Raw genomic sequence first — 23,261 nt, forward strand, 5'->3', positions numbered from 1 at the left:
TCCACGGCAGGGGGATGGATCAGGTGCTGTTTAAAAGTCCCTTCCAGCCCAAACCATCCCATGATTACAGAAACCCTGGTCTGATCCTGTGTGCACAGGGCAGGCACAGACAGTCCTGGGAATGAAATCCACCCCAGGAACCACAGACCTGCAGGAACAGCACTCTCAGCCATCCCAGCATCTCCTCCCAGCAGGGCCATGGACACGCTGGAGGAGCAGGAAGGGAAGGGGTGGAAGAGCCAGAGGGAAGCAGCCCCTGAGGGAGTCACAGGTGCCTGTGCCACGGCTCAGAAGAGCTGAGCCTCCAGCCTGGTTTGCAGTTCCTTATATCACTCCCAGTGATGTTCAACACTTGTTCGTTCCGGCTGTAAAACCTCTCCTGGCTCTGCACCAGGTATTTCCCTCCCTCAGTGCCTCAGCCAGGGCCGAGCTGTTGGAGCGTGAGCAGCTCGCACACCATGGCCTTTGTGACTAATGGCACCAGCTGAGGTGACAGCCCCTCTGTGAGAGCCCCTTTCCCGTGGGGCTCACTGTCCTCACAGGTTAGGAGGACAAACAGGAGGAGGATAAAGCCTCCAGTGTCTTTCCCTGTGCCTGCAGGATCCCACTCTCCTGAGGGAGCTTGGGTAACCAGCTCCAGCACCCCATGGCCTTGGAGGAACTGGTTCACTTTGGGACAGAACTTGAGGAAAACCCCAGGAACAGGAACACCCGAACCGTGTCCCAATGACGGCTTAGTGCCCGAGGGTGAGGATGGTTTCATGGATGGAGTAGGAGCCTCCAAGCAGGCTCTGCCCTCTGCTCTGTGTACACTGGGGTTTCATGTCCATAAAATTATGGAATCATTTAAGTTGGAGTGGCTCTCAGAGACTGTTGAATCCAACCATCAACCCTAGCACCTTCAAGGCCACCATTAACCCATGTTCCCACGTGCCACATGATTTTGACCACTTCCAGGGACAGCGACTTCACTGCTTCTCTTAGTGTCTGTTTCAATGCCTGGCCATCTTTTAAGTGAAAAAATTTTCCCTAATATCCCACCTAAACTTCCACTGGTGCAACTTGAGGGTGTTTCCCCTTGTCCTGTCCCTGTTCCCTGGGAGCAGAGCCCGACCCCCCCGGCTGTACTCTCCTGTCGGGGAGTTGTGGAGAGTCAGAAGGTCCCCCCTGAGCCTCCTTTGCTCCAGGCTGAGCCCCTTTCCCAGCTCCCTCAGCTGCTCTGTTTGTTTTCCATTCCCAGGGAGCTGATGGTCCCTCAGGGTTTAACCACACCAAGAACCCCCCAACAGGGATTGAGGGACACAAATAAGGGATGTCCCTGGAAGTGCTTTTGCTGCCTGGTGAGAGCTCTATCCCAGTCCCTCAGAAATTGAATCATTGGGGGCTCTTTGTGAGGCTGAGGGTGTGTGGGCAGTGAGGGGACACCAGACTCTGCTCTCAGGGGACAGCACCGTGTCTGTGGCTGCTGCCGGAGCCCCCATAGCCCCTCTCCACTGGCACCTGTTGACACCGGGGATTGGGATGGGACCAGTCAGTGAGGGTGAGGATTCCAGTGAGGATTCGAGTGAGGGTGAGGTGAGGGTTAGGATGAGGGTGAGCGTGAATGTGAAGATGATGGCAAGGGTGAGGTGAGGATGAGGGTGAGGATGACCGTGGGGGTGAGGATGAGGGAAGGGGGTGAGGTTGACGGTGCGGATGAGGTGATGATGAGGGTGCAGGTGACGGTCAGGGCGGGGGTGAGGCCGAGGGCGAGGCTGAGAGCGGAGCTGCCGCCGAGGCTGCGGCGGGTGTGCGGGTGCGGGGGTGTCCCGGCCCGGCGCGGCCGATCGGAGCTGTCCTTCAGCACCTCGGCAGTGCCGGCCGGGCCGGGCCGCGGCCGTGCCGGTGCCGGCGGAGCGGGGGCAGCGCGCAGGCGCAGCGCTCGCGGCTCCTCAAGGTGTTGGCGGCGCGGCCGAAGATGGCGACAGACTGAGGGCGATGGGGCCGGGCGGCGGCGGCGGCGGGCGCGGCGCGGCCCCGGCACCGCGCCGGGGCAAGCGGAAAGCCGAGTGAGGGCGGCCGGGGCATGCCCGGGGCCGGGGCCGGGGCCGGGGCGGGCGGCGGCGGCGGGGCGCGGCGGGGGCGGCGCGGGCATGGCGGCGGCGCGGGGCAGGTGACAGCGGCGGCAGCGCGGCGCTGCCCGCCCGGCGCCCGCGCGCCCCCGGCATGATCCGCGGCGCCTGGATGTCCCCCCGCGGGGGCGCCGCCGGCGGGGCCGTGTGCTGCGCGCCGCGCCGCAGCGACAAGCCGGTGGCCGACCCCGAACGGGCGCAGAAATGGCGCCTGTCGCTCGCCTCGCTCCTCTTTTTCACCGTGCTCCTCTCCGACCATCTGTGGCTCTGCGCCGGGGCCAAGCTGCGGGCGCGGGAGCGGCCGCGGGGCCGCGGGCCGCGGGCGCTGCTGGCGGCCGAGCCGGCGGGCGGCGGCGGCGGCGGCGGCAGCTGCGAGGCCCTGCTGGGCAACCTGAGCCGCGGCCCCGGCGGGCCCTGCCCCGCCGCCCGCGGGGACCTGGACTCGGCGTGCGCCCGGCTGCTCGCCCCGCAGCGCCCGCGGGCCCCCGGCGCGCCCCTGCGCTCGCCCCCCGTCGCCGCCGCCGCCGCCGCCGCCGCGCCCTTCTTCGCCTCGCCCTCCTCCAAAAGGACCTTCCTGCAGGCTTACTTCAGGAACTTCAACCTCTCCTTTTGTGATACTTACACGATCTGGGACCTGCTGCGGGAGATGGCCGGCCCCGACGGCCTGGACTGCAGCCTGGACAACCTGATGGTGGACCTGGTGGTGGCGGCGGCCGGGGCGCTGGGCGGGGAGGCCTGTAGCAGCTGCGTCCAGGCGTACCAGCGGCTGGACCAACACGCTCAGGAAAAATACGAGGAGTTCGACCTCTTGCTGGAGAAGTACTTGCAATCGGAAGAGTACTCGGTCAGATCCTGCCTGACGGACTGCAAGGTACGAGGGGGCGTCTGGGGTGAGCTGGGCCACGGGACTTAGTAGCGTGGGGGTACCGCGGTCTCCCTGCTCCCATGCCTACCCACAGGCTGAGGTCTCCCTCTGCTCCCCAAACCTCTCCTGGCAGTGGTGGTGGGACAAGTCTGGAGCCCTTGGGAAGGCTGGGACCAGGTGGTGGGACAGAGAAGGCACAGCAGAACTTGGCTGGAATGAGCGCTCCCACATCCCTTCACACCTGTGCACACAGAGGCAGCTCCCGACATCCCACTCCCAGCACTCTGTTCTCAACACTCTGCTCCCAACACCTCAATCTGAGCGCCCAGCTCATGACATCCCACTCCCAGCACTCAATCCTGACACCGCAATCCTGACATGCCATCTCAATCCAAGCACTTCATTCCCAACATCCCAATCCCTACCAGCCTCACCCACACTCCTTTCCATGTGCACCCCTGTGCACACAGGGGCCGAGCTGGGACAGGTGTGGGGCCCCTCACCTCTGCCTCAGACCTGCTGCTGTTCCTCGGACAGCCCAGGGTTCTGCCTGGCTGTCATTAGACCAGCAGTGACCTGAGATGAACCATGGTGCCAGGGCCCCTTCCCTATACACAGCAGCCCTTTTCCAGCTCTTCCGCCCTTTCTGCCCAGGGAGCTGGTGCAGGCATGCTGGGATGTGCCTCCCAGCTTGGTGTTCCCCCCAGTGTCACTGGCTGTCCCCAGCCCCAGGGCACAGTCCATGTTCTGAAAGCCCATGGGTTGGCTGGCCCCCAGCATCAATGGGATTGAGCCTCAGCATGTAGCCATCTCCTCTCCCAAATGAGAGTTGTGGTCAGATCGCCATCAGAGCCCCCAGTGTGGTTCTGCTGGATGCTCCGTTCTTACAAGCCTGTGGTGCCTCCAGCTTCCACCTGCTCCGAGCTGCCTGGCTCACCTGTGCACGCTCCCTCCAGACATCACTTCTGGGAAGTGCAATGGTCTCCATAGCTAAACCTGCTTCTCTTTCTCGGAGCTGTGTCTTGAGATGTGTGACAGCAGTGTCCCCACAGGGATGGTGGCAGAGCTTCCTCCCTGGTAGTATGACTGGGTTGACTGCTCCTTTTCTGGGACAGGAGTTTTGAGGGACACCTGGAGTTGCAGGGCAGCTCTTGGAGTGATGTTCTTGCCCTGGGAAAGTGCAGGAGCAGCAGCAAGAGCAGCTCTGGGACACTGAGGTGGTGTCTTACACCAAGGGCACATTGGTGAGATCCTGGCCACTACAAGGGTCGCTTTTGTGAGGAGCTGGATTTGAGCAGTAGCTTGTGCTGGCATTCTGGGCCCCAGCCAAGCCAGGTAATTACAATCTGCTTGCCCAAATTCCCCCTGTGGTTTCCAAGGGACGTAGTATTCAGCCTGCTCCAAGTAGTTTGGTCCCGCTGCTCCGCTTCTGCAGGGAGTTCGGTGCTGTCCATTGTGCTGCTCCTGCTCCCAGGGGCCCAGCAGGATCAGGGTTTCCCTGTGCTGTGTCTGGTGGAGCACAGACATTCCAGCTTCAAGCTTAGCTTCCATCTCTGCTGGGAGACCCAGAGAGAAAAGTGAAAGAGGTGAGAAAATAATCGTTATGTTGGGACTCCACAGTATGTAGAAACAGAGCTGTGCTTCGATGAGTCTCCATTAAGTGTGCCTGGGTTTAACATCCTTGATGGGAGAGCAGGAAATGTGCTTGGGAGATGCAGAACTGGAGGCAGTGGCAGGACTCGTCCCTCTGATCTGGTTCTGTGTTGTGTCAGTGCATCCCTAGAGCATCTGTGAGCTCCAGCCTTGCATTCCACAGGCAGCACTTGGGAAGCAACAGGAGGCACGAGCAGCAGGGACAACCTGTGCACGCTCCTCTGGGCCACCTGTGGGGAAGTTCCCGTGGGAGTGCCCGAGTCTGCTGCTCCCACCAGAGCCCTCACAGCTCCCATCCTTTTGGTCACTCCTGAAAATCAGGCTGCTTAATTCAAGGCCATTCACTCCATATTTAGGTGCCTTACTCCAGCCTTTCACATCCATGAGACTCAGCTTTTTCCTCTCAGTGGCTGTTCCCCATCTGTGAATTGAGACTAGTGCCAGACCCCTCCAGCATTGTGGTGACGAGCGAGTTTTGGCCTGATTTCGAGTCCTCTGGACCTGAGCAGGGACTGCATTTACTCATTGCCCTGGAAAAATGTGGCTGGCAGGATTTTTGAAGCAGTGTGAGTTTGTAATTCCTGTCCAGATGCTGGATAATACCTGTTTGTGAGGAATGGCAGAGCTACTGCTCGATGGTGATAACATCTGAGAGCAAATAACAGGAAAATAGGAGAAGAGTGGAGGAAAACAGACTGGAATGTGCAGCTTGGCCAGTGTAAGAGCTCCTGCAGAGCCCTCACAGCAGGATTCTGGCTGCAGGAACTCTGGAGCTGGAGAAACAGGATTTAAAGGATAATTCTGGGACACGGGACCATGGGAGCAGGGCTGTGCATGGAGAATTAGTGCTGCTTCCCATTTGCATCCCTGCCATTCCGTAACAGCAGCTGGAAAATTGAAGATGGGGAAGCACAGCAGCTCCAGCTCACCTGCACACAGCTCCCCTCTGCAGAGCCACGGATCCCTCTGGAATTTAGTCCCTAAGAAGTGTGGCTCAATAGACAGCTCACAGGGAGCTCTGTGGCAGCCCAACCACTCCGGTGATTTTGGCTCTTTATTCCATCTGATTTCAAAAAACAGCAACACCAAATCCCAATCAGAGCTGCCAGTTCCTTCCTCAGCAGCAGGTTTGACCCCGAGCTAAAAATTTGGAAGTGTGTGAGTGTTGTGGATTGGATTCAGGAGACACATAATTCCTTGTTAATAAATCATCCTGAGAGCTGTGCTCATGTTTGGGGGGGAAAGGCAGGTGCTGCCAGGAGGGGAAGCAGCATTCTAAGCATCCCAAACCTGGATCTGTCTGTGCCTGGAGGCTGGGGAAGATTGGACCAAAGTCTCCCTGGGAGATAGGAATCCCATGAAATGGTGGGGTCCGTGTGTAATTCAGATGCTGAGATTACTCAGTGCTGTAATACTCTTCCTTTTTATTCTCTGCTTGGGGATCATTCCTGGGCAGATCCCACCTTCTGCATATGTTGTTATTCCCGTCAGCTTCCAAATCATTCCCTGGAAATGTTTTACTTGTTACTCTTGCAGCTAACCCCAGAAATCCCCTGTGGCTGAGAGACAGTGAACCATGAAGATGCACTTCTGGGGTTTATTGTTTGCATTTCCCATTTGGTGGGATTTTGGGGGTCTGGCTCCCACAGGGACCCTCATGGACAGGGGCTCTGGCATCCTGTGGGACAGGAGGGAGAGAGGGAAGTGGGTCCACACGGTCTCAAACAAGGTCCATCTTCTCAAACACATTTCACCTCTTGCTGTGAGGATCTGCCTGCCAGCTGGTGTGTTACAGTGCTAGGTAGGGATGATGTGGAGAAAAGGTGGAGAACGCCTGTGTTTTTCTGAGCATAAGAGGGAAAAGTCATTAACTGAGTTGGGAGCAGCTGCCAGCCACCTCCATCTCACCTGTTCCTGTGTGACTTGTACCCTTTGTCACTGCAAGGCACAATGAACTTGGTGCACTGAGCAGTTGTGGGGACACTTTGGAGCGTCCTCCAAAGGGGTTTGAGGGGGTCATGACCTGGGGACATGGATATTGGACTCGAACAGCCATCAGGAAATGTGGGACAGCAGCAGCACTCAAACTGTCAGCCCAGGCTTTGCAGGACTTAGTGCAGGAGGAAATCACAGTCCCTCCAAAGCAATGCCCTGAGGGATGCTTAGGGCTGGTTTGTGCCTTTTTCCTATCTTTCCAAACAGGAAAAGAGCAGTGTTGCTCTGGCTCAGACGCCAGATGAGAGCTTTGCTCGTGCCAAGGCCGAGCTCTTCGTGCTGGCTCCCGCCCCAACAGCTCCCAGAAGTGCCCCCTCCCACCGGCCCCGGGGCAAATCAAGATCTATGGGACAAAGCCCGCAGAATTAAGGAGTCATTAGGCCTCGAGAAACAAAGCTGTGGAGAGAGAAGGGCTGACAGGCAGGAGGGGGCCTGACAGGCTGGACAGGACCTGTAGCATCTCAGATGTGATTAGATTATCAGGTTTTTCTGCACATGGGCCCGTGGCTGTGGGATCTGGTTCTGCACCTCTGGTTTTCCTGGTACCTCTGGCAGGGCAGGATTTCGCTCCCAAGGCTTTGCTGGTGTTTCTGTGCCGCAGGTGCGCGGTGATGTGGTGAGAAATGGAGGCTGTTCCTGCTCTGGCATCACCCCTGGCACAGCCCACGTGGAACAGGGAGAAAATCCCCAGTGCCCAGGTTCAGCACCCTCTGGGGTCCTGTTTTCTGGCTCTTGTTTAACTGGGAATAGCATCAGCAATCAGCATCCCTACAGAGCATCCCTCCCTGTGGAGCATCCTCTGGAAATCCAAGCCTACTGGGGCCAGGAGCTTTGGGAACACCATGTCTTGGGGTTATCCCAGTGCCAGGGATGCCTCTTGGGGGAACCAAAGCAGCGTTTTACCTTCACAAAAGTAGCTCAAGTCGAGTTTATTTGGGCTTGGCTTATCCAAAATGCTGCTCAACCTGGTGCACTCCTGCTCTGAGCCTGGATGGCTCCTTGCACAGAGGGAAGGTCCCTTGAGAACCACAGCAAAAGTGGTTTCACCAAAACCTTGTGCTTTTTTGAGGGAGTTGCTTTAGCAATGAGCCTTCCAGAGAATCTGTGCATGGGTGACTGCAAAGCTGCACCTGGGACCTGGTCCCCTCTGAGCATTTGGTGCACCAGGAGCAGCAGCACCTGGGAGGGGAGGAGCTGCTCCCACACATCGTGTCAGCTCCAGAGCTTCTCCTCCAGAACCAGCCTGGCCAGTGAGGCGTTTCATGAGGTGAAGAAAGGTTCCAGCATGAATTCCAAAGTAATTCCAGCAGATCAGCGCAGTCATTTGGCAGCTTGAGCAGGAGCACATGCACGAGCTTAGCCAAGTGTGCGGCTCCGTGTTCCCCACCCATTCCGTGGGAGCAAAGGGAATTTTTTGCAGCCCTGTGCAAAGATGTGATTCAGTTGTATAAAGAATTTGGGCCAAAGGACTGTGGTGGGTTTGGTGTGCAGGTGCTGTGGCTGCAGCCTCTGGCACAGCCCGGTTCCAGTGCCTTGTGTCTGCTACTTCCTCGATGCTTGAAAACTGAGATCAAGGCTTGGAAAAGAGGAGAAACGAAAACTGAACTGATGGAAGGAGTTTTCCCTGTGGAAAAAAAGGTGTAGAGGTGTCAGGAATGCACCAGTGGTACCTGGGTCTTTTGGGAGGGCCGCAAGCCAGGAGGGAATGGGGATGCTCAGATGGTGCTTGGACAGTCCTGAGTTTAACTTGGGGTTGAGACATCTCAAGCTGCCTGGGAGTGTGTGATGGGCTGGAGGCCGGACCCACACAGGTGCTGTGGAGTGAAGCAAAGGGTGCGAATGGGAGGGATTGATGGGGGATTTGGGTGGTGCTCAGCTGCCTCCTTTGCGCTGGTTGTCTGTCAGTCCTTGTTGTCTGCCTGTCCTCACCCGTGTCCGTCAGTGGTGCTGCAGGGAAAACCCACAAGTTCCCCAAGGCAGCAGCAGGTCTCCCTGGAGCAACAGGCAGATCAGCAAGTGGTGCAGGGACAGCGAGGGAGGGTGAGATCTGTCTCCATCAAACTGTCACCAGCAGAGCTCCAAGTGCCGCAGGCTCCGGCGCCGGTTCCTGCTCCGTGTGCTGCCAGCTGTGCCTGCTGCCGTCAGTGCCGGATGCAAGCCCAGGTTCTTCTCCATGTGTGCCCATCCCTGGGCACGGGGACTTCACCAGCAGGGTGGAAGGAGCTCCTCAGAGATGCCACCTCAGCAGCTGGAGATGGAAAGTATCTGGCTGCTCTGTGGGGCGCGGGAAGGCTCTGGGAGTCGGGAGCTCAGCAGCGCGTGCGGTGATATTGGCAAAATGTGGGTGCTGGGAAAACAGTACGACCCCCAGCCCCCTTGCTGTGCACATCCATTGTCACAGGCTGCCTGTGGTGGTCCAGATCAGGGTTGTCTTGCCACACTGCTATTCCTACCAGACAGTGATTCGTGCTCCCCGTGGACAAAGGGATGTGCCAGTGCCATGGTGACTTCCAGCCCCACATGCATCCCAGGGAGAGGAGGCAGCACCCCCCCACACCAGCACCGGGAAGTGGGAGAGGATGCACAGTGTGTCTGCTTGAACCCAGCTGGACCTGCCCTCACAATGGGCTTCTCCTGGTCCCTGCCTGAGGGCAGGATTCTTTTCCATCCGGAAAGGAGCCGTTCGTGCCCAGCGGGGATCACACATGGCCTGGCCTGACCCCAGCACCTGGCAGTGCCAAGGATCACACACAGAGAGGGCTCAAAACATCCCATGGCCCCAGGCCTGTCCCTAGGGATGTCCCACAGGTTTTTTCTCTGCTGTGGGCTCCAGAGCTGCCCTCCAGGGTGGGAGGCAGGCAGGCAGCAGAGGCAGGATGTACTTGGCTGCAGGGGGCTATTCCTGCTGTCACTGGGATGCCATTAGGATGCGACTCATGCCTGGCTCCACGCAGGAGCTCGGCTCTGCTGTCCTTTGAAGGGCAATGACTCAGGGACAGCAGATCTGTGAATGAGACACAGAGGCTGCCTGGGCAAGAAGTAGCCATCTGTCCACGCTGCTCCAGCCCCATTCCCGCAGGCAGAGCTGGCAGCTGCCTGCCTGGGATGGCTCGGCTGCTTCAGTCTCACTCCTCTTCCCAGCTCCTGGCTTTTCCCTGGGGCCTCTCTCCCAGCCATGCTCCTGGGGTGTCACAGGAGGAGTCCCCCAGATGCTGCCAATGTGGCCACTTTGTTAAAAAAGCAGCATGAAATGGCCTCACCTGGCAAGGAGTTGGTTTTCCAGAGCCCTGCCTGCGCCAGCATCCCGGTGTTCCTGGTCCTGGCTGGAGAAGGAAAAGCCACCTGCCCTGCTCATCCTCTCAGGAGTAAAAGATACACGTGTTTGGCGTCTCGGCTGGAATCTTATCGCTGCACGGCAGCTCTGCAGCGCTGCTGGTGGGTGGAGGCTGCAGATGGATGGGAGAGCGAAGGTAGAGCTGGAGAGGTGGCCTGGAAGTGGCTGGGATGGGGGTTTTCCTGGTGAGGGGTGTGCCAGCTCCTGGGTTTGCCCAGACCGGGGAGCCTGGACCACCCTGTGCCCGCAGGCACCCAAGCGTTCCCTACTGCTGGTGGTTAACAGAGGGAGAGGAGGCAAGTGGAACTTTCTTGGAATTTTCTGAACAGGCGCAGTTTGGGAAGGACTGAACAGTGCTGGCAGAGCAGGAGCTGTGTTTCTGTCTTTAATGTAATGAGTTCAACCCTCTTCAGACCTGGGCATCTTTCTGACCTGCTCTTGGTGTTCAGTGTCTTCTTCCTCGGAGCTGGTTGTCTTCCATGTCATTTTCCATGGAGCTGGATGTGGAGAGGAGGAGTCCACAGGGGTCTCTGCCTGTGTGTGCAGGAGCAGTGTTTTCCTGCCGTGCTGTGTTGTTTGTTTGTCATCATTCCTTGCTCTCCCATTCAAATGAGACTGTCAGGAAGCACCAGGGGTTCTGGGATGCCAACCTGACTCGGAGCATGGTCCTGGGACGGCTCTCTTGCTCATGGGAATGCAGGGGAAGCACTTCCACTCCGCAGAGCATAATGAGGGAGAGGGACGGGGAGAGGGAGAGGGAGAGCCTCAGCCTGTCCTGGGCTTGCTCCAGGGGAGAGCAGCAGGAATGGGGCTTCCCTGCAGTAGCGCATCCCTTGGGATTGGCTGCCTGAGGAGTGATGCCAACTGGGAGCGCCTGCCTGCTGCTCACCACAGGGACTGAGAGTTATCCTGGGGCTTTCCTCCTCTGGAAGGGAGCGGGAGATCTCTGCAAGTGGTGTTGAGCCAGGGATAGAAAACCAGAGGTTGTGGCTTTCGGGTCTGACACGAGCCATGGCCTGTTGTGTGTCTCCAGCAGTAGGAGCTGCCAGGAGTGCTGATAAGCATCTCAAAATCATCTTTGCCTGCATTCAAGGGACCTGTGGGCACAAGCTGATGTGGCTGTAAGGCCCAGCGTGAGCATGGAAAACTGTGCACTTCCCTGTGACCATGGAAGGTGCCCAGGAGGCAGGATGCTCCTGTCTCCCCTCTGCTTGCGCCATGAGGGAGCTGGGATGGGCCAGATCCTGCTGCTCGCCCCTCTCCGTGGGGTGCACAAGGATGACATGAGGGACCAGGTTCCTCCTGCTGCCTTACACCCTGTCCCATTCCCACTTGTGCCAAGTGGGACCTCATGGGATGCTGTGCAAGGGCCTCCTGGCAGAGTGCAGGATTGGGCCCTTCCATAGGCATTGGATGCAAGACAGCTCTGCTGTGACAAGCCCTTGCTGGGCTGGACACTCACACCATCCTGAGAACAGTTTTCCAACCTCACCACTTCCTTGGAAGGGGGATGAGCAAAGAAACTTCTCCCTCGCCCCCATCACTGGTGGGTAATTTATGGCTCGTGGCACTGAAGTGTCTCGCCTTTATTTTTTTATATCCTATCTAATGTAACAGGATGTTCTCATTAGCTGTATAAATGTTTAATCCACTTTTGAATCCTGCTAAGCCCCTGGCTGCAGCAGGATCTAATGGGAGTGAATTCCTCAAGCTATCCTAACGGATTGCAGGGACCTCACTTTCCCTCTGTCCCCAACTCCATCGTGTTCAGCTTCAGTTTTGCAGAGGTCTTTAATTACTTTTTTAACTAATTGGGCTGGTAGGATGGGCTGCTAACTGACCCACTGGTCACTGCAGCCTCACTGGGGGCTGGCAGGTGAGGGATTGTCCAGGCTGGAGCTGCTGGAGCGAGTCCTGAGGAGGCCACGGAGCTGCTCCGAGGGCTGGAGCCCCTCTGGAGCCAGGCTGGGAGAGCTGGGGGTGTTCACCTGCAGAAGAGAAGGCTCCAGGGAGACCTTAGAGCCCTTTCCAGTGCCTAAAAGGGATCCAGGAGAGCTGGAAGAGGGACTTTGGACAAGGGCCTGGAGGGACAGGACGTGGGGAATGGCTTCCCACTGCCAAAGGACAGGGTTAGATGGGATATTGGGAGGAAGTTCTTTCCTCAGAGTGTGGCAAGGCCCTGGAACTGCAGGCCTGATCTCCCTCCTTCCCCCCTGGGGCATGGCCATGTGGTGTCACACTCCATCTGGCCTTGCCTTCCTGACCAGCTGCTCTTCTCCTCTCTAAAGCCCAGCCAAGACCCCTTCTTGAAAGGGGAGCACAGAGTGGCAGCCTGGATTAACAGCAGCCTGGGAATGCTGGTCCCTCTGGCCTCGCCGTGCTCCCGGGCTGGGATCCTGGGACAGGGACTGTCTGTGCCTGGGGTCTGGCAGCAGTGCCCACGGGCAGCCCACCATGGCTGGGCCACCGTGTCCCAGGCACTGCCTGTAAAGGGGACACACCCAGGCTGTGAGGAGGGGGGACTGAACAGGAGACTGACATCAGGAATGCTGGGATGAGAGCTCACATCTGTGAGCAGAGCACTGTCACCCTGTGCTCACCCCCCTTTGAGAGAGGATGCATCTACCCTGAGGTGGAGTCTGATAATGAAATGGAAATATTCCATGGGAATTGGGATGTTTTCTGGCAGTGATCTGAGATCAAGAGCCTCCTGCAGTGGGCTGGGGGCTGTAGGAGTGGTTGGGCAGGGCTGGGTGGCTGGACAGGCCAGATCCCAACCTGTACTGGGAAAAGTGGGAGCTGTGGTGGGAGGCAAAGGGCTGCAGACACTGCTGGGCAGGGACATGGACCTGTGACACGCATGGAGACAGGCAGTGGCTGTGGAAAGCAGGAGGGCCTGGCAGTGTCCTGCCTTCCTGTTCATCCAGCTGTGCCATTAATTACTGTGATTAATCAACAGGCACAGGCACATGGCCATGTTGGGATGCCACATGCTCTGCCCCTCAGCACAGGAGCTGCCAGAGGTGTCCAAAGCAAGTCCACAAGCTCTGCTCTTCCAGGGAATGCTTCCTGCTTTGGTACAGCCACGAGTACAGGCTCTTCCTTCCCGGGTTTGTTCCAAGGGGAATGTGGCATGTGCTGGGATGAGACCAGGCTTTTCCCTGGGCTCTGCACACGGCAGCCCTCGCTGCCATGAGCAGATGAGCAAAGCCAGGAGGTGACTGTGACTATGGTGTCTGTCCCCTGAGAGCATTCCCAGGGCTGGGAGCTGGCACTGCCACCTTCTACCAGAGCTGGGAGCTGGCACTGCCACCCCCTGGCCCATCACCTGTGGGTGCTGACGGTGTGCATGTGGTTGCAGAGACAGGTTGGGGTGCTGGTTCTCCCATCCTTTCCCACTCCAGTTCTTCCCAAGGCACGTGTAGAGCTGCCTGATACCGTGACATAGTGTGACAGCTGTTACCTGGGTGTTGAGTGTGTCAGGTGTGTGAGGGTCACACTTTAAAGCTGTTTTCTCTTCGTTTTGAACAATGAGCACTTGGGGCATTGTGTGTCTCAGACTGGGTTTGAGTGGCTTGGAGGGGGAAATTTGGGCCTTTTCCCTCTAAAATAAGGAGCATTCAGACAGTCTCTTTAATCCAGGATCTAGGAATTAAAGCTAAAATGCCTTATTTTTAAAATGAAAACTAAAAGTTTTAAGCTTTATCAGCTGCTTCATGAGGTGATTGAATGGTGAGTAAGTAGCTCTGACAATTTTCTTCCCGGTAATTTGGGAGTGACTTCATCACTGAGGTCAAGGGATATGTTCTGATCCTGCAGGATGTGGGTGGGAAGCCACAGTTTGGGAGCACAGGGGATGTTTCACTGCCCAGAACCATCCCTGAGGATGAGCCTGGTCAGTGGATCCGGACCCCGCTGTGTCCGGAACAGCACACAACAAGCGGGATGCAGGCGGGTGTCATGGATGGGATGGCTGGGGGGGAACTTCTGGGAAAACCAACCCTGGAGAGGGGCAGGCTGCAGGAAGGTGGAGAGCCTGGAATGGGCACGTGCCAGCCAGCCCAGCAGCTCCATGTGGAGTTTCCAGTGGTGTTTGAGGAACACCCGCTCTGGTCAGGATTCCCACCAGTGCCATTCCCTGCAGCTGGCGTGCATCCATCCCTATTCCCATCCACGGCCCAGGCATTCCTGCTGGCAGCCCTGTCCCAGTGCCCACCACAGCCGCCGCTCCGTGCCCTCTGGAGCTGGGTACAATGGGCAGAGGCTCCCCTGGTTGGGAAACGGAGGAGCTGCAGCTCCAGCGCTGTCATCGCCAGGCAAAAGGCAACTTTATATTAAAAATGAAGGAAAAACAATGCAAACCCCATAATCCTGCCCAGCTGTTGGGAGTTTACGGTTGGGTTGGTGTTTTTCTCCCCCCTGTCCTAACCCAGAGCATGTGAATGTGTCAAGGCAGGGATAACAACTCTAGAACTATCAAAGAAACCAAAAATTGGCTGTTCCAGAGATGATGTTGGAACAGCCCATAGCAAGGAGAATTTTTTAAAAAGCCTTAAGAAAGCTGGTTTAAAGCTCCACATTGTTACTGTCCCAGTTAATTGAATACAGTGGTAATTGGACATTGCACATGTGTTTGTGACTCCTCCTGGCTGGCCCTGGACCTCAGCATTCCCTTAATCCTCTGCCATCCAAGGGGGCTCTTCTCTCCCCCCGAGCCTGTCCTGCTTCCCGCGCTGCATCCTGATGTGCCAGAGCTTGGAGAGCTGCCTGAGCGGCTCATTAGCAGTGCTCATTTCCCTGTGTCCAAGATTAATGAGGCACAGCCACTCCAGATGCTCCTCTCAGGCCAGGATGGAATTGCGAGTCCCAGGAACTGCTCTGGGAGGGGAGTGGGCTGCTCCAGGCTGGGGGACAGGCAGGGATTTCTCCTCCCATCCCTGCTTGGAGCTGGGTGCACCCAGTGAGGAGAGGGAAAGGAGGAGAGTCATGATGGCAGAGTCCAGCTTCCAGACTGACCCTCACCTCTGGTCCAAGCACACTCCTACTTCTCCTTCTGGGAGTTACTTTGTAGGGAAAAACTCCCTATTTCCCTTTCTGCCTTCATTATCCTCCCATTTCAGTCTGCATCTCCCCCTTCCAGAGAAGTGGATTTTGGGCTGGGGATGCTGTCCCAACCCCTGCCTCTAATTCAGGAGAAGGGTTTGTTACATTTGTGCCATTAGCAGGATTTTCCTTGGGGAAACTTCCCGAGCATTGATTCCTGTTCAGATGGGAAAACAACAGTTTATTGTGTTAATTACAGCTGGCGTTCCCAGTGGGCATCCAAACTATCCCAAGCCCTGCATCCTCTGCAGTGGTGGTGTGTCCCGACAATGCTGCTCCGTTCCTGCTCCTCGGTTCTCTCAAAATGTAGCTGGGATGGTTCCACAGGCGGTGCCAGTGTTTCCAACATCCTGCCAGCAACTGGCCTGGCCTTGAAGTAACCAAATTTGTGCAGAAATCCTAAAGAAACAGAAAGACTTTGGAAAAGCTGTTTGGTGGGGAATGCTGTCCTGGTACTGACAGGAGACAGAGGGAGTAGTGCAGGCAGGGAAGAACTCCCATTTGGCACAGAATTCCCTGTGAAAGCGCTGTCCCTCTGGCTGCTGCTTCCAGATCCTGCTGGAAGTGTGAGCAGACAGGGAGCTTAATTCACTGTTGGAAATCCAATTCATTTGGGGTTTTTTTAATGTCTTTTATGATGAGGTATTTCATCCCACCTGCAAAATTCCGATAGGCTGTCCTCCTCCTTCCATATAAATTGGGTGTCTGAAGTTGGCTCTTTTCCTAGCCAGCCAAATTCCGTGTGCTTTCTTGGAGTCATACAGCCAGTCCTCTGAGCTAAAAATGCAGGAAGAGGGCACCAAACTGGAGCTATTTGGAGTTCAGGTCACTTATATTTACTTGGCCAGGCTGGAGATCTGCCAAAAGGCAGACCAGAATGGCAGGAACACTGATTGCAGCCCAACCCGCTTCCTGAAGAATCCAGAGAGGGCAAGGATGGAAACCAGGGAGCTTTCCTAGTTGATCTAAGCAGGGAATAAATATCTTCCTGTCCTAAATTCCCACATGTCCTTTTTAACAGCAGAACAAAGGAGATTGTGTGGGATAAGCTTGGAGATACCAAACCTTGAGCATCGCAGGGAATTTGCTCCTTGCCTGTGACATGGATCTCTGTGGATGCTTGAGGGGAAGATGCTGGGATCTCCTGGAGATTCACCTGTGTCTCAGCCTGATCCCGGTTGAGTGGGAGAGCCCTGTTGGACCAGCAGATCTTGGATGTCTCTGGTTTTGAGTACACACAGGCAGTTTCCATCCTGCAGAGCTGCAGGAAATCCTGCTGCAGCACCTGGAGGATCTGCAGCAAGGGAATGGCAAGGACTGGCTGGGATCAGTGCTTCCCTCAGGGAAGACGGGTGCCCTGGAAAGGGAAGGAAAAGCAGAAGGCACCCAGGGAATCCTGGTTCAGGTTCTGGATGAGTGCTCCAACTCTGCCCTCCCCAGTGGTATCACCAGCTCCTTGCAGTCTCTCCTTCCATGTTTTCATTAAATTCATGGAATGTCCCATGTCTGTGATCCCAACCCTCTGCCTGATTCCCTGATGGGAATCAGCACAAACATTTTAGGGGGAAAACTTGTGGATCCATGCAGAGCCTGCTTGTGCCAGCTGTGTTTCCATGGGAGAATGGGATGAGCCTGAGCAGCTTCCTACAAAGCTCTGGGAAATCTCCTGTTCCGGCTGCCTTTTCCACCCAAATCTGGAGCTGTGACAGCTGAGGTGACACCCACAATCCTCTGCTGGAGCACCCAGTGTACCCTCCATGCTGAGCTGCACGTGAGCCCAGGTGGGAGCTGGGATGTGACTGGGATCTGGGAAGCAGCGTGGGAGAGGGTTGGAGCTGGGAAGAAGGCTGGCAGGAGATGGGAGCGAGTAAATCAGCCGAGCTTGCCTGAGTTGTGACTAAAGGGGGAGCGTGAGACATCTGCAAATATTAGAGATGTGTAAACACGGAGCAGGGAGAGGGAATGGTGGAGGGAATGATTGAAGGGAGTGAACTTTTGGATGGAAAAATGTAGGTCAAGTATGAAGGAAAACTTGTAGGCAGCAAGATAAGTGCTGTGAAACAACCTCCTTGGGAAACACGAGGAAGTCCCACTGATGGAGATGTTTATCCTAAGGCAGATGAGGGCTGGAAAAGAGGCTGAGCTGGAGGGATGGATTCAGGGTGTCCATCCCAGATGGGGTTGGGCACACCAGTGATGCCCATCCAGCTCCTTGTGTGTCATAATTCCCCTTTAAACTACAGGCTGCTTGTGGTTTAGTTAATCCATCTGGCTTTTAATCCTGAAAACTGGGGGGAATTCATCCTGCCCAACTTTAGCCAGTTCAAATTCAAGCAAGTCTCCATACCAGCTGTCCAAAATCCTGAATGGTCACCAGGGGAAGGAGCAGCTGCTCCAGCCCCTCGCTGCTGGATGCTCCGAGGGTCGGGGTGTTCTCAGGACACCCTCTCCTTGTTGCTCTAAAGGCAGCCCAAATAATTAAGGTAATTAACAAGGCCCCCCTCTGTTTTGATCCAGATTACACTGGAGTGTGTCTGGAGCATGTGGAAACAACAGCGTTGTGTCCAGGCAAGGACTTGTCGAGTCCTCAGATTGGAATAAGGATGTGTCCTGTCTGGATAAATCCTGGGCAGTCAGTGGGTGCTTTGGAGCCCATTTTACACCCCGCTGGTGCTGTGTCCCATCAGTGTAAAGTGTCACTGTCCCCTTAGCTCTCTAACCCTCCTTTACATCCTGTTGAGGTTCCAGCAATGACAGGTCCTGCTTTCCCAATGGAGAAGAGCTTACGGGGCTTGCAGAGGGCCATGCGCCACCCACTGAGGGGTCCTGCTGTGTCCTCCTTGCTGTCCCTGTGTCCCCTTGCTCCTGACACTGTCCCCAAGGGAGCAGAGGCCATCAGGGAGGGCACGTGTTGCAGTGGGGGTTGTGGCCCATCTGGAGCACGGCCTCTTCCTCCTCAGCTCTAGGGAATCAGCTCAGGCAGATCATGGAGTCGTGGAATGGTTTGGGTTGGAAGGGACCTTAAAACCCATCCCGTCCCACCCCTTGCCACAGGCAGGGACACCTTCCAGTATCCCAGGGTGCTCCAAGCCCCATCCAGCCTGGCCCCGGACACTTGCAGGGATGATGTGTTCAAGGATGCAGATCCAGGCCTCAAAACCCTCCTGGTTGTGTCCTCACACTCTGTTTGCAGAGTCATTCCCTCCTCTGGAGCTGTTCCACTGTGTCTCAGTAATTAACATCCAACAGGACAGGGAGAACAAGCACCTGCATTCCCACCTCCCAGGGGAAAGGCCTGGCCACAGTACTGGGGACTGCTCCAAAATGTTCACTCCAAAAATTGTGTTCTGGTGCCCATTAAACTTTTTGGGATGGAAGTTTCACCAAAGCTAACACACTGCTGTGAAAATTCTGGGTTTCATGATTTGGCATTTTCCAGGGAAAAAAAAAAAGCCAAACTAAAATAACTTGCCAAGAATTTCCCAACCAGCTGTAATCCTGAGACACCACCGTGTGCCAAACAAATGATGATAAGGATCTGTGGAAAACACGGGGGAACAAAGAAGTGATGGGTTTAAAGCCTCCAGAAAATGAAAATGCAGCTGGAAGGAGGAGCATGGGGTTTCTCCAAGCATGCCGAGGAGGGAAACTCATTCCCTTTGAATCACAGGGAGCCCTTTCTAGCTGGTTTCAAAGGAGGCTGGATGTGGTCGTGGAATGACCGTGGTGCTGTCACTTGTGCCCACAGGAGTTCATGGATGAGCTGGAAGTGCCACGGGTTTTTTGCAGCCTGATGGATGATGCACTCCAGGAGAAATGGAGTTCTCCCTCCCTCTCTGCTACAGCCAGTGGAGACAAACAACTTCCCCCATGCCTCATGCTGGGGAGATGAAGGAAATTTGGGAATATGGTTGTAACTGAGGCCGTCTGGGCTATGCCCTGCTGTCTGCAATGGACACTAGCACACGGAGGCTGGAAGGGAAGAGGGAAACCCAGTTCTGGACAGGCTGGAGAGGCAGGGAATGTGGCACAGCCTTGCAGTCACAGCTGAAGCCCCAGGGTGCTCTTCCTTCTGGAAATGTTGCCAAGCACAGCTGGAAGCATCAGGAAGGTGAAAAGAGCACATGGAGGCACCTGTACCGCTGTTTGGTACATCCCAGTGCCAGAACATCCATGGGAAATGAAAAAGTTTTCCCTTTGAGCCAAAAGAAATGGCACAGCAGAAGTTCCAGATGTTAGGGAATCGGGAATCTCTCCCAGGACCAGGTGGGGAAGGTGAGGAAAGTGTTACTTGGTGGCAAAGAGGGACAAGCCTGACGTGCAGCTGCTACGTGTGCTGCATCCCATCTGCTTCTGTCCAGCAGCTTTTCCAGCAGGAAATTTCCAGTAAGGACCATCTGTTTTGCTGTCCCATGTCCCACATCCAGAGCTGGTGGGGACCAAGGCACTTCAGAGGAGACATGAGTCCTTCCCCTGCCCTGGGGAGCACTGGGGTGTTTTGGGGATGAGGACATCCCCAGAGCATTTGAATTTTTGTGTGACGGACTGAGCTCTTGGGTCGCTGGTGTTGGCAGGATCTGTCACGGTGCCTCTCTGTAGGGGACATGATTCCATGTGGTTGTTTAGCTTTATTTTTGTTGTGGGCTTATCTGGATAGATGTGTTCCACCATTGTGACACTCCAGTGGCTTGTTTGAATCCATCGCTGTTCAACAAGTGACCCCGACACACATTTCCCACGAGAGCTGGGAGCTCTCCCTTCCCCTTTTACACTCCAGCTATGCCAGTACTTGGGAAGTGACGTGTCCCTCTCCATGATTTCCCCCAGGCTGTCTACAAGGCATGGCTGTGCTCCGAGTACTTCAACGTGACCCAGCAGCAGTGCCGGCAGCGGATCCCATGCAAGCAATACTGCCTGGAGGTGCAGACCAGGTGCCCCTTCGTGTTACCGGACAATGACGAGCTGATCTATGGAGGTTTGCCTGGCTTCATCTGTACGGGTAAGGAGGGCTGGGCTCACACTGGGCACAGGGGGGTGATGGTGAGCCCTGGGGAATTTCCAAGCCACTTCCTGCGTTTGGAAGGCTTGTGGGGTGGAGTGGGAGGAGGGGCAGTGTGGAAGCATTGCCTGATGCCAAAACGTGGCCGTCCCAAGGGTGCAGGATGAGGGGTTAATGGGGCCACAGCAACATCTCAGCACAGGAGGTGAAAGTCCTACCTCTGAAAGCTAAAGCGTGGAAGGAGCTGCAGGTGATGGATTAAAGCAGGGTGGGGATATTGAAGCTCTCTGAGCAGGATTTGGGGAGCCCTGAGCTCACCTTGCTGGTGTGTGCAGGCTCACAGACATGCTGGGGGCCAGTCCCAGGGGGTGTCTGTGTGTCCTGCTTCTCAGATGTGCCCATCCCACAGCTGGCACGCACCAGGGCTCGCTCCCTCCGCAGCCTCATCCTCAGTGTCGCGCTGACCCCTCCTCCTGCTTCCTTCCTTCCCGCAGGGCTGCTGGAGAACCAGCTGCCCGACGAGGAGGCCAAGTGCTGCGAGGTGCAATGGGACTCCTGCGAGCACCCCCCAGACAGCAACGAGGACACATCCCCCAAATCCACGGCGTCAGAGTCGCTCCATTTCCACCGCCACGACCCCCACCTCCATCACCAGCGGCAGAACCACTACCACCTCTACCACCACCACCACCACCAGTACCACCAGCCCCGCTCCCCGTCCTTGCTGCCGGTCTCCGCGGGGTCTCGCCTCGGCAGCAGCAGGATCAGACTGTGCGTGCTGGTCCTGATGCTCCTCCACACCATGGTGTCCTTCTCGAGCGTGCACGGCGGCGCCGGGGGGCTCGGCCTGGAGGCCCCGCCCGCCCTGGAGGAGAGCGTGGCACGGGACGAGTGACGCGGAGGGCAGAGCCGACCTCCAAGGAGAACGCCAGATCTTTTTCCATAAGGGGGGCACATGCTATTCCTCCAATGGGAGGCACGGGATTGGGGGTGGCGCACACGCACCCCCGCACATCCCCCAAGAGCTGCTCGCGCGGGGCATCCCCGTGGTGAAGAGTCTCAAACGCGCACAGGGCTGCGGGACCCGGCGCCAGAAGGGTTCGGGCAGGGGCAGCATTCCCGGCCCCGCAGGCGCCGGGCGGGCAGGAATGGCATGGGGGCGGGGGGACCGAGGGGAGGGCTCCCTTGGAATCGAGGGGTGTCCCCATGGGACTGCCGAGTGTCCCCCGGCCGCTGCCGGCGAGTGCCTTGGGCGCCCGCGCCTCCCCTGCCCGTGCCGTGCCGAGGTTTGACAGTCGGCCCAGCCCTCGTTCCTTTTCTCCTGGGTCTGTGAATCCCGAGGGAGCAGGCGGAGGGGCAGCACCTCCCAGCACAGCCTGGCCCACTCCTGTCCCCGGGAAAAGCCACCAGCTCGGGGCAGAACCACCCTGGTGGGGCACAGTGTCCTCAGCACGGCACTGCCTCGCTGATGGCGCTTGGGGACAGGAGTGGGACGCTGTGACACTGCACTGTGGTACCGCTCGGGGTTGGTCTCACCGCATCCCAGCTGCTCCTCCAGCCTGGCCTTTCCCGCTCCTTTATGCGAGGAGGTGGAGAGGGAGGAGGAATGGAGCAGGAGGGATGTTCCCAGCATTCCCACGTCCCACTTTGCCAAGTGTCCTGATGATTTGGTGTAACCTTTTCTGTTGTCCTTCCTGGCTGGTGGGACTTGTCTCGGTGAGGAGCTGGGGAGATGTGACTCCAGCGGCACACAGGCTGTGAGGGAGAGGGATCCCACGTGGCAACAGTTGGATGCAGGAAATCCCAGAGGCATCCTTCCATGCTTCCCAGCTACAAATCATTGACTGGATGGCAGGAGGACTGGGCAAACGGGCTGGAGAAATCTGGCTTGGAGGGAGAGTCTCCCACACAAAGAGGCACTAATAAAGCCCAGCTAGGGAGGAGCATTTTTGTGAATAGTTTCAATCCATGGATGCTCCCAGATCCGGAAATTTCTGGGAGCCCAGCTGGACTTGGCCGGGCAAGGTGCTGGCTGGTGCAGCCTCATTTGGCTCACTTGGGGTGGTTTTTAACCTGAGCTCAGCATATCCAGGGATTCAGCCCCAAACAAACATCAGATCCCTAGGATCTGATCCCCAGGTCATTTCCTAGGAAACTCCCAATTCTCCACCCCCCCCTCCAGAACTGTTTCCCAGCATGGACACTGTGAGGTGGTGCCTCCGGGCCAGGCACCAGGGGCTGGAATTTGTCCTGGGTGTGGGCAGGGAAGGAAGAGGGGGTGTTTTAGCACGAGGTCAGGAGTTGGGTGTGAACCCACCCCCTGCTCCCAGAGGGGCTGGGATGGTCCCTCTGTTTCCAGGCTGGCTCTTGACAGGAACCTACAGCAGAGCCCTGCGTGGGTCACTGCAGGAGACAGGGATGGAGCAGGAGGAATGTCCTGCTGCATCCCAAATTGATCCCAGATCCCTGTGAGGGTCCAAGAAGTCCCAGAGTTGATGACCTGTAGGAGTTTTATGATTTCTAGTCTGTTGAGGTGAAGCAAAACCAAGCAGAGCCCTGTGAGCAGAGCCCCATGAGCAAAGCTACTTCCTGCCTGGCTGGAAGAAGGAAGTACCGGGCATCTCGTGGGAAGCACAGGTTTCCTGACGTTTCCAGCCCATTTCCAGACCAAAGAGGCTCTGAGAAGCAGCTGAATGTTTGATTCCTGCTTTGACTTGAATCTCAGAGCTTTGGGGTGATGTTTACACACCACCAGTTGCCTGTTCCCAAAGTCCTGCAGAGACAAGGCCTGTGATCCCATTGTCCCGTGTTTTTGGGGTGGGAGAGGTGGTGCTCATGGAAGATGGAGAGTGTTTCCCAAGCAGATTCCCTTGCTGAACACCCAAAAAAGTAGGATGTCCCTCATTTGACTATTCTTCATGACATCCACATAATTTCAGGCTAGTTTACACCAATCAGAGCAGTTGGACATGGAGCAGTTCTGCAAACCGGGATCCAGTTCCTTGGTTTTCTGTGAGCAGTGGGTTGTGGAGCTGCTCTGACAAGGAGCAAAAGCTCCCAGGCAGGCCAGGGGAGGGAGCACAGCCTCCAGACAGCTGGATCCCAAAGGAAATTAGATTTCTCCTGTACTGCCAAGAGTTAAGCTAATTCCAGGCGCCTCTCTCGGAGATAGGCTGTGTCCAATCTTGGAGCGACTCATCG

General features: G+C 56.6%; 1 protein-coding gene across 1 annotated transcript; it reads left to right on the top strand.

The window, feature by feature from the left end:
• Window positions 1-2,203: 2,203 nt before the first annotated feature.
• Window positions 2,204-22,003, top strand: FAM155B (family with sequence similarity 155 member B). Its single transcript, XM_039572178.1, has 3 exons — window positions 2,204-2,982; window positions 19,889-20,060; window positions 20,555-22,003. Exons 1-3 carry the CDS (start codon window positions 2,206-2,208, stop codon window positions 20,953-20,955), a joined length of 1,350 nt encoding a protein of 449 aa, XP_039428112.1. The 5' UTR covers window positions 2,204-2,205; the 3' UTR covers window positions 20,956-22,003.
• The last annotated feature ends 1,258 nt before the right edge of the window (window positions 22,004-23,261 follow it).

The sequence above is a fragment of the Corvus cornix genome, chromosome 4A (genome assembly GCF_000738735.6).
Source record: "Corvus cornix cornix isolate S_Up_H32 chromosome 4A, ASM73873v5, whole genome shotgun sequence".
Classification (NCBI taxonomy): Eukaryota; Metazoa; Chordata; class Aves; order Passeriformes; family Corvidae; genus Corvus; species Corvus cornix.